This window comes from Saccostrea cucullata, unplaced genomic scaffold (assembly GCF_032062105.1).
Source record: "Saccostrea cucullata isolate Sc308-1 unplaced genomic scaffold, CSIRO_AGI_Scuc_v1 ctg2257, whole genome shotgun sequence".
In the NCBI taxonomy this organism is placed as follows: Eukaryota; Metazoa; Mollusca; class Bivalvia; order Ostreida; family Ostreidae; genus Saccostrea; species Saccostrea cuccullata.
The window spans coordinates 102,983-114,633 of NW_026920537.1; the positions used below are offsets into that span (position 1 = coordinate 102,983).

General features: G+C 35.6%; 1 protein-coding gene and 1 pseudogene across 1 annotated transcript; one reads left to right on the plus strand and one right to left on the minus strand.

Annotated features, from left to right (window-relative positions):
• Positions 1-7,418, plus strand: part of LOC134250506 (nuclear pore complex protein Nup205-like) — a 110,318-nt pseudogene extending 102,900 nt beyond the window's left edge.
• A 638-nt stretch (positions 7,419-8,056) lies between these two features.
• Positions 8,057-10,335, minus strand: LOC134250544 (uncharacterized). The gene is made up of 2 exons (XM_062732911.1): positions 10,220-10,335; positions 8,057-9,826 (listed from the first exon to the last, which is right to left on the minus strand). The coding sequence occupies exon 2, from the start codon at positions 9,792-9,794 to the stop codon at positions 8,121-8,123; it is 1,674 nt and encodes a 557-aa protein (XP_062588895.1). The 5' UTR covers positions 9,795-9,826; positions 10,220-10,335; the 3' UTR covers positions 8,057-8,120.
• Between the last annotated feature and the right edge of the window lie 1,316 nt (positions 10,336-11,651).

Genomic DNA, 11,651 nt, shown 5'->3' on the forward strand with positions numbered 1-11,651 from the left:
TGAGAAGTTTTACGCCAGCAGTTACAAGAATCAGAAAAGGTTGGATATAAGATTTTTTAAAATGTTTTTTTCAATCTTGTTGATAAATACATACACTGTACTACCATCAAGTAAAGAAAAAAATTACAGACGAAAATGAACAATACACAGACAAAAAAGGTAGAAAGAGATTGAAACAATAAATTTTTTATTAGCTCTACTGGTCACAGACCAGAAGAGCTTATGCAATAGTATGGTGTCCGTCGTCTGTCTGTCTGTCTAGCTGTCCGTCTGACTGTAAACAATATTTTTAAACGCTACTGACCTTCTACAGTTTTGGTCTGATTTTAATATAACTTGGCACACAAGTAGACTACACTAAGATACATAAAATAGAGCATCGGTTTTTTATTTCAATGAACAGTGTTACCATTGTTACTAAAACTAGAAATGTCTTGTTATATTCTTTGTTATAAGTACAAACCAGTAGAGCTTCAGTCTTGACAGAGACTTCTGATTTTAGAATTGTATCTGTCATTTGCATTGATATTAATTGAAATGTGGTTATTGTGTGTGATTTATTGCCAAAGGTAATTAAGTTGCTAGTGACTGTTCAAGAATCCCATGTATACAACTGCAGGATTGATTTCTTTCAAGTATAAATGTAAAGCTTTGTTTACAGTGGGAGGTGGCCAGTGACTGTCTGAGGATCCTATGTAAGCTCCTGCGGGAGTATGAGGTGGTGGGGAGGGACTTTGGGGAGGAGTTGTTTGAGGTACAGATGGGGGGCATGGTGCCCGCTAACAAGTCCCCGGGGTACATCCTGATGCTACACCTACTGAAGGACTCCCACTTCCTGTCCACGGTGAGATTCATATATTTTCCTGCTCAAATGGATATCTTTATTGAGAATTTTTTTTAAAATTGGGCTGGGAGATGGAGACATATGTGCTTTGTATTGTTAAGGATTGAAGTTACATATTTCAGGTGTTGAAAATACTTGATGACAGTGTCCCATAACTTAAAACATACAAGGCTATACCAGGTAAATAGTGATTAAAGAAATTCAGGTGTTTTTATTTGTTTTGTAAAGTGTTTAAATTTGTTTGGTTGATTGAACTGGCAAATGTTAAATAAGTTAATTTGATTGGTTGGATGGACTACATAATGTTATGTGAGGTAATTTGATTGTTTGATATTACTGGCCAATGCTAGGGGAGTAGGAGGGTTAATTTAATTGGTTGTTTGTATTGACTGATGCTAAGAGAATTAATTTGATTGGTTGATTGTATTGACTGATGCTAAGAGAGTTGATATGATTGGTTGATCTGTACAGGACAGGAGTCATTGGAGTCTGCCAGTCTGCTGTGTTTACAGCTGATAGAGACCAGTCTGGAGAAGTCGGGGACGTTCCTGGACGTGTGTCGTGAGACGGGAGCCTCCGCTATGGTGTCAGCCATTGATCGTCTTCTCCTGAGTATTAATCCACGCAGCGGGAAAGCCGACCACCTCGTTAATGTCACAAAGTAGGTCTATAAAAGTAACAAAAATAATAAGCAAAACATTTAATTTATTTGAATAATATGAAAGTTTTATTGCTTTTAGTCATTCAAGTCTTATAAAGAATGGAAGTTGTAAGAAACATTAATTTTATGATGCTATATTGTGTGATCATGATCACAATTGGTGTTTTATAATCTTGTAGGTTTATACAGTTCAACATTCCTCTTCCTGAGCATGCCCAGTCAGCCATGAAGATCCCGTATCGCGTGTGTCACTGCTCTGTCCTAGTGGCTCTCGTCAATCTGTTCACATCACATCAGGTAACAGTATAGTTTGATTAAGACACCAAGATGAACATTTTTTTAAAGCTCTGAATCCTCCTTGAACTGAGAATTATTTCCAGTCTGGTTGACACTGAAAAAGATGCTAGTACATAGTACACTGTGTCTAGTTCCAGAATTAGATAAATGGGTACGCTAGATTGTTATTAGGGTTCTTTAGAAATCTTATGCCATGTAATTCTTGGTTTACATTAATTTATTGTATCACATAAAATTCCTTATAATTCCAGACCTCTCATCTGGAGCTGCTCCACGGATTTATGGAATGTCTGGAAGTGGAGGAACCAGAAAAAAAGGTGGAGAAGACAATCCACTTACCAGAGGAGGAGGGTATGTTAAAATTGTGTGGAGAGAGAGAGAGAGAGGGACAAGGGTATGTACTCTGTAGTGTGGAGAGAGAGAGAGAGAGAATCCACTTACCAGAGGGAGAGGGTAACTAGGGTCCCATAGAGAAGTGAAATTGGGGTGAGAATGATCTGATATACAGTAAAATTTGTCTAATCCGGACTCTGAGTACTCCGGATGTTTATAAATTTTAGTCCCATGCACTTCTTTAACAAATTCATTAGAAAAAATTCTGTGTAGTCCGGATACTGTCTATTCTGTATTCCGAACAGCCATACTGGTCCAAACTGCTCATAATTAACGGTAATCATTCCTTCTAATCCGGCCAAACCTGTCAGTGAGTTACTTCAAAGCAATTATCACCTTTCGTGGTGATAATCTGTGTTTACATTAGCATGATTAGTGCCATGGGATGAACTCGGTGAAATGTGACACAGCCCAATTGAAAAAAAAAAACATTATATGATTGAATTACAATTATCAGATTATGAAAATTCAACTTTGTCTTAACTCATTTAACACATAACATAAACACAAAAAAATATATGAACGCAATTTACAAATCAAAATATAAATTGGGATCGAAAATCGAACGAATATCAAAATGGGGCCGAAACACTGGGGGGATTCTGTCACCGACGACCAAACCTCACACTTCCTCACAATGCTTGACTCCACAGCAGGTCAAGGTCAAACAGGGTCATGGGGTCAAGTGTCAGGGTCACGAACCCAATTTGCTTCCTCCCTTCAACTGGTGCTTAGAGGAGTAATAGATCACATTCTGCTCTCAAGTAAGAATATATCAAAATAACTGAAGTGTACATGTACATATTTATTTGCTGAAAAGAAATTTTTCAAGTGCGTGTTTATAAAACTATAATTTCAAACATCTTTGTACAAAACTAAGAAATTTTAATCAATATCTAATTCTGTTAAGGTGGTGGCCAGCAGAGAGTTAGAGCCAATCTATATGGGGTCCTGCCATCAGAAACCCAAGTCACTGACTCACATAGATACAGGTATGTCTAAGTAGATGTCACGTGTCTTGTTTAAGAACATAATTCAAAGTAAGATGTCAAAGCCTGAATGTCATCAAAACTCCACAGATTTTGCTCTTACTTTGTGGTATGCAAGGATCAACGTAAAATTGTATGTAATTTATAGAATACAGTCATGCTCTTCAAGTGAGATATTATATGAAATAAAAACATAAACGACTATTGTGACCGTGTCATATTGATGAATGATGAACACAGTGTATTGGGGTATGGATTCTTTATTGCCAGGATCTTGTTCCACATATAAACAATCAATAAAATGAAAATATCAGCCCTATAAGAAATAAAATACAATAAGTAAATGACATCAAACAATATATTCAGTTTAATGCAGTCCTTATACATCGACACGGATTTAAATAAAAATAGATTTAACAGGTTATAAATGTTCCAATTTTATGAATGTGTAAAATGGGAAATAACTCTTTTGATTTACAGAATACTGTTTACTAGTAGATAGAAATGTACGTAAGTTTGAATAATTTATCAAAGTATATCAAAAATCTAAAAAACAAGTAATAATTCCTATAGCGTACCAATTTATGGAATTAGGCTGACTGCTTTAAGAGGCTGGTAACAAGTTGTTCAAATTTATATTACATGTATACTAAAATGAATGTGGTCTGTATACTAATCTTGTAAAACACAAAATAATGTATGTTGTTGAATATGTAAAGGTCGAGACAGACTTGTCTCACAGCCGGTATCGTTGGCTTTCCCTGCGAGAAGGAAGTGCCCCCGCACATCACATTGAACAATAGAAAACTGTAACCACCAAAACCGCTGGCCAATAAAACTGTCGTATATACTCGCCTATAAGTCGGTTTTTGGGGAGTCAATCTCTGGTCCAAAACTCTGCGTCCGACTTATAGGTGAGCTATCAAAAGAATGGTATTTTATGAGATCAGTTCATCTGAAATACAAGCTTATTAAATACAAAGCGGACCGACTTATCGCAAATCTCGCTGAAAAGTATACACTTTGACTTTATCAGCATTGCGTTGGGTGACGACACAATTGGATTTAACAGTTTAACAATTCAATTCGGCTGTATTCAAACTATACAATGCAACAAAGAATCTGATTGGTGATTTTTTATAGGCCCGCCCACTTTCTCATGGAATGTTTCCAAGATACATTGTAGAACAGCTGTAAGAAACTTGTAAACGAGTTGTAGGCCCCCTTTTACTGAGCGGAGTATTCAGAGGACCCTCTATGCAAAATCTTATTAAATTATTGTAAGTGTGGGTAACCTGTAATGATCTTCAAATAATATCTGTCATCATCAGGGGCATATTTTTGCGATTGAAAAACACGGCCGTTTTTTTCTTTTTTTCTTCAGTACATCAACATGATCAATAAAATTTAACGTACTTAGTTTTGGTGTATATATAAGTGATATTAATTATTTTATAGTGAACATGTAAATTATATTCGCTATTACAGTAAAAAGTGCACTGCACAAGGATTTCGTTTTTTTTTTTTTTCCAAATCGCAAGTTTAAATATTGCCATGACGACAATTAAAATAGGTATGCAGTAGCACACACACATTTGAAACATGTAATTTTTGATATACTCGTGACAACTAAACAGTAAACTTTTAATCAAATCCGATGTTTTGGCACATATGAATTTATATTTTTCCAACGGGTGCTCCGATATTAGCTGGATATGCTTTCTACGCACGTACGCGTTTTCAATTTGCACTGGTCACCGAAAATTAAAAATGCCGTGAATAGAAAATTGGCAGAATTATATGGAGAATAAAATGAAATTAGTGTTTGTCATCAAACGATTATACATGTACAGTCTGCGATAGGAATATATCATGCTATAAAGTGATTTCATAGTTAGTCTTTGTTTTTTTTTCTCAAAAAGTCACCATCGGTTTTGGACCATCACAAGGCCGTTGGACGCTTTCCAACTTACAAAGGCAAAGGATACTGCACGAGAGTGGGCGAGTCCTAATCAACCAATTAAAGCGCTTGTTTTATAGAATTCAATCCGTGATTCAAATTGTTCAATTGTCAAATCCAATAGTGTCATCACTCAAGGCAACGCTATTTCGGCCGCAGTGTAATACTTTCAGGCGAGATTTGCGATAAAGGCGAGAATATACGGTACGTTACACGTAATGTCAAAGGTCGACAAGGTCAGCCAGTCAGAAGAAGCATTAAACATGCAAAGTGAAAAGTGCAATGATGGCAATGAGAACTATAAAACAATTTTAGATAAATATTCTTTATTTATTATCTATTTACTAAAAACCACTGATTTGCCACACTATATGACAAAGGCTGATAATGATGTTTCCTTTTTCTAACGGAGGCAGGGGGTGATGGGATTGGAAAGAGGATTTTGGCCGACGCTCACTCTGAGTATGAACAGCTGAGACGGGAAAATGTGGCGACCAATATGGTGTGTTGCGACGCGTGTGATGGACATGATGTACGTAGGACGGGTAAGGAGGAGTGCGGTACATCTATCTGTCCAAACTTGTAGGTCTTCCATTACTATCTTATTTTACCCCGACATTTGTCATATTGCATATAATTAAACTATCGTCAACAATTCTCTTTGCCGCCCTCAAATTCTGTCTGGCTATGCTGACCTCACTGGGCATAGAAAACCAGGACGGTGACAATCAAGTAAATATCTACTACAGCTGTATTTGTTTAATGCAGAGCCCCTCATGGACCAATAACAGTATTTAGATAGTTCCATAGAAAATATGCGTATCAAGTAGAATTTCTCATGTTTGGTCACCTGTGGGTATGGGTGTTCATAAGCAAGTTACACGTTCTTGTAGACATAATTTCATAGGTTACTTAAAAATAGATTAGAATCGAGTAATTGATACATGTATGTATACATTTAAAGAAATATTGTCATGGGACTGAATTTTATGGGTAAGAGTGACCCACGGAATCCAGTAATATCAGACCCCCACAGACATGTTACAGTATTGTTCATCATTCCATGCCCTTAGAGGTGATGCAGTTTATCTTATCTCACGGAGAAGTTTTCCACGGAATTCTACGAGACAGACAGCCCAGTTTAAGTCTCCCAGCTCTACGTGAACTAGCTCTAACTACAGCGGTACTGACACGAGCTAACTCAAGAGGTTTGTGCCTTTTTGGCAGCAGACTTTATCATTCTGATATTTTTACTGGTAATATTGTTTTTCTAAAGTTTAGTTAAAAAATGTTCAAAGTATGTACATGTATGTATCCTCATTTTCATCTTCTTCTCAAAAACCACAGGCAAATTCAACCAAACTTGCCATTATAAGCATCCTTGGGTAAAGAAGATTCAAGTTTGCTCAAATGAAGGGCCACACCCTCTTTCAAGGGGATATAATTACAAATTAGTGAAAAATTTTTGGCATCATTTAAAAAAAATCGTTCTCAAGATCGAACCACTGGGCCATGAAAGATTAAACTCATATGATTGGAATGATTGTCAGTTAGTGTAGATTCAAGTTTCTTCAAATCATGAAACCTGGGGGGGGGGTTGAGTGGGGCCACAATCATGAATGGACAATCAAAGTTTTACAATGATTTTTAGGAAAATCTTTAAAAATGCTTTTTAAGAACAGCAAAGCAGTGATTGGTCATATTTGTGTGAAATTAAAGCATTATCAGGTGGTGTAAATTCAAGTTTGTTCAAATCATGAGCCCAAAGGTTCAATAGACGATCAAATAGACGATCAAAGTTTTACAGTTGAAGGATTATATATGTATAGGAATTAAATTCCAATATGATTGTTGTAAAACACATTTTGATTGGCTAATGCACTGATGTTTGAAGTACCGTAAAACGAGCATTGTGATTGCTTAATTCATCACCTATGAAAAATGTCTTTGGATTAATCCATTTTTTGCTTGTAAGTTTAGGAATACTGTAAGTCCAGGACCCACTACATCTTTGTGGAGGCCCTCATAAGGAGAGTAAAAAGACTATTGAGGCTCAGCACGGGGAGCTGATAAGTTATATAAACAGATGTGTGGCTACATATACTGAAATAATCAATGTCTATAAAATTTGATATGACCTTTTAATATTTAGTACGTTCTACTGACAGTTGACTTACTGAACTGATATCCCATGGAACTTGATGCATTAATATCTGTTGAAATCATTTTTGACCATGTATTAAAGATGTATGTGAATTAAAATGAAAACATCCACAATAAAAAGTTTCTTGAATCAGATCTCTCATCTTTGTTTTGTAATTTAACAGAATTATAGTCTTTAATTAAATTGAGTCAAAACATTGTACATTTTGGTGTTCCTTTTTTGAAAATGCATATAGTTCCTACTGTGGGTTACTTATACAGTCAAACCTTGTTATCTTTTGCCCTATGAGTCTTAATGAATCCATGAAGAAACATTGAAATTAAGTGGTTAATTTATCTTGGTCAATTAAGATTCTTAAATAAATTACATATAACTTAGATTAAAAAGTATGTGCATTTATTTTAGATCTAAGGGCATTTTATTCTAACTACATCAAAAGTACAGTATAATCACAACCCTTCAGTGTGCAGTGCAGGAAACAGGATCAATTTGAAAAAAAATGTACATCATATTACTTCTTTCTTCATGCTTGCAAATATACATGGTATTCATTTGGTCATTTTGAAATATTGAAGTTTTCTTCCAATGTAATGTTATATTTTTGAGAAGTCATTTCAATCTTGGGTAGAATGCTGAAACGATTGTTATTAATAATTTAATTTTTTATTTATATATTATACCTTATTGATAATATTAAAATATTTTCACACACACGCACATATCATCACTAGAAAGTGAAAAAACTATAACTTGTGATTTTGGCTACTGGAAAAAATTCTATCAAAAACATGTCATCATTTAAAACACAGTGATTACATGTATTTTATTTTCTTCACTTTACGACTGTCATACTCAGCTACAAAGAGATTGTCTCTGGTGTCTACACATAAACCCCATGGACGCTGTAGATCACAGTTATCAAAGTAACGGAGGAACTGTCCGTCCTGATCTAGGATGTGGATACAGTGGTTGTTATAGTCTGCTGTCAGGATCTGACTCTGGCTGTCTGTTGTGATGCCTAATGGATTAAATGATCTTTTGTTAGGAGAAGGATGACCAGTGTATCTAAATCTGAGTTTTCCCGCCTGATTAACCACCACTACTGCACGGGCTCCATAGTCAGCTACACAGATATCTAGGTTCCTGTTCTCATTGATGTATTTACTGTAGGTTCCAGATGAATACAGAGGTTTACCTTCACTATCAAACTGAATGGTTTGTTTCTCTGTGGAGCCAGAGTAACGGACAACTTTTGATTGTTTATTATCATCACTGACCATGGTAACCAGGAGGTCGCCAGAGGAGATACAGACATAGTAAGGTCTCCACCCCTGTAGTCTGATCACTTCCTGTATCTGTTTATTCTTCACTATGTTTACAGTTCTTTTACCAGAGTCAGTATAAACTAGATCTCCACTCCTTGTCACTGCTATGTCCCTTGGTATGTTCCCTGACTTGGTTTGGATTGACTTCAGCAGTTTGCCCTGGAGGTTGTAGAGTTTCATTATATTGTCATACCCATGAATCCAGATTTCTTCATCACTGAGACAGGTATAAACACTGTATAGTCCGATATACTTAGTGTCTATGGTGGTGATGAGCTCTGGTTCGTCAATCAGTGGTTTGACTGGAGGACAGGATACGGCTTCTGGTGTCTTCATTATGTAGCCATGTTTGTCTGTTGTAATGGATAATGATGACAGTGAACCAAACATTTGATGGAGCTGTTCTGTGTTGATCTGATGAGGAGAGAAACTTGGTAACGAAACATTTACTTTACGAGGTAAATTTCTGAATTCAGCATTCCTTGAATTGTAGGCAGAGGATAGAGAGACATTATTGGAGTCCAGTATTTTTTTCAGATCATGTATACACTGTTTAACATCAGATGTGGTCTGTTTGATTTCATTTTCCTGTTTATTTAGAGCAGCCAGGTGTTTAGATTTCATGTCATCAATTTCAGATTTCTGTTTGTTGACAATGATGTCAATTTCTCTGTGCCAGTCTTCTCCTTGTTTGGTGACAGCTGTTGTCAGTTTCTCATAATGTTTTTCCAAAGTAAGTTTTTCAGAGTTTAAATCTGATGCAATTTCTTCATATGTAGGACATATTTTTTTTTCTAGTTCTTTCAAATCATTGTTTAAAATTTCTTTTATAAAGCTGGGATTCTGTAAGACATTTGTTAATTTATGCCCATGATGTTTTCCAGAGGAGATGCAGGTAGAACAGACAGGAAAGTCACATTTCTCACAGTAAAGTTCACAATGTTTCTGAGCGTGGTTTGGACATTTTGGGTAGTTCACGTTAGGAGTAGATTTTCTGTGTTTGTATGGTACAACATTGTGTCTTATGGATGAATCAGAGAGATGCTCCCCTTCACAGGCCTTACACAGTTTAATCTGACAAAGTTCACAATGACTTTGTAATGCAGCTTTTTGACAGAGGTCACAGAGGAGGAGAACTTGAGCTCTGTCCAGGGGGTCCATCACTTGGGTTTTGGTTACAAAATCAGACGACCCTGTATAAAGTAAATGTAGGTATGGCTCACTGACTACAGAAATGTTAAGCAATTTTTAAAATAAATAAAATATAAGAGTTATGTTTTGTTTAGAGAAATTGTAGGACAGCGTCGGTTTTATAATCAACAGGAAGGATCTATTTAATTGTAGTTTTAATTTGGTATGATAACTTTTCTTATGTTTGATAAAAAAAATTGAAAAAATGTTAGATAACATTCAAAACAGTTCATATAGTTAATAAATATGATCTATATAATCTATCTAAAGTTGCCCGCTCATGAAATTTATCTAAAGTATAATACATGTACTAGACTTGAAATCAATAATGAAATCTGGAAATGTTTTTCAGCGAGTTAAACATATTAAATTTTCTAGATATAATCTATTCTCACCTCTAAATCCAACATGGCCTCCCTGATAATCCCGTACATCACAATTTACTTCCTTGTCTTCAGTCTAAATATTAACCTGGTTACCAGGTCATGTGATTTAAATACCTCAGCTATCTAAATATCAACCAATGTACAGAGTACCTTTAAATTAAAATAGATTAAAATTAAGGGGTATTATTAACAATAGTTACCGTATATGGTCATTAAACCCATGAAAATGAACTTTAGAGTCACTCTGTCTATCTTGTATTTCCAACTTTGTATATATCCATCATATTTTTGTCTAAACGAAAAGTCTTTGAAATATTTTCTCCCTTAATTTTGTAGACGTTTGTAATAATATGAACTATACACGTGTACCTGGTATTTCTAAGTTTTAACGACGGGTGACTTCAGGCAACATGCAGTGGCGTAACATCGATTTTGAAGGGGGGAAGCCAGAGAATTTTTTTTACTTACCTAAAAAAGGTGACAAGCAAAAAAAGTTTGTCCAAAGTCAGAAATCCTATTTCGAGGGGGGGGGTGAACTTTTTCCCAGTGTCAAATACTTTCAGTACCAATTCTAATGCTCCATTTTAGGTGTAATGAAACAGAATCAGTTAAGTGGATTGAAATAGGTTTTTAAATCACCCAATCATATTATGAGTAGCCAATCAGAGTTGATATTTTAGCCAATTAAATCATTAGAATTTATTAACCAATCAGTAGTAATTAGGCATAGTATAAATACAAGGATCAATCTTGTTTCGTTTACTTTTGGTGTAACTCTTTGTCGGAGTTAGGTGACTTGGGAAGGGTACCTGGGCTGTGTCGGGAAACAACAGTATTGTTTGTTAGACCACTCAGCCCAGGGACCCAGTTCCCTAGTGTCTTTGTGAGTTTGTGACTAGCTATGGTGTCTCGGTGACTTTAGCTTGTGTCTTACCAAAAGTCGTGTCCTGTTAATAGCTATGGTGTCTTGGTGACTTTAGCTTGTGTTTGTGTGTCTTAATATGATAATGTTACTTTGTGATTATTTTGGTGTGTTTAGGGTAGTTGCAGACTGTGTCGGGAAACAACAGAACTGTTCGTTATACCACTCAGTCTGCAGCTACAGAGATAGGTTAATTTTATATTTGATCATTTGGTTTGATTGTAAGCGATTCCTTCGTTATAGTTCGTTGTTATTTAGTTTACTCATCATTATCCAGGTAGGACCAAGGAAAAAGTTTATATAGTGACTTTCAGTCAGTTGTTCGCCTTTGTTATTGAAGTTTGTCATAATTCGATATAAACGTGATTCTTAGGAAGGAAACCTAAGCGAACCCAATTATAAATTATAAATCATTTGTACATGGTAAAAACGTTATAAAGGTACATCACTTAAAAAGTCTAAAAGGGGGGTGGGCAACAACCAGGTTTTCAATTAATATTTCCTATAGTAACAGTAAGA

Coding starts and splice junctions, on each gene's coding strand:
- LOC134250544 (XM_062732911.1), bottom strand. CDS start 9,794: ATGGACCCCCTGGACAGAGCTCAAGTTCTCCTCCTCTGTGACCTCTGT.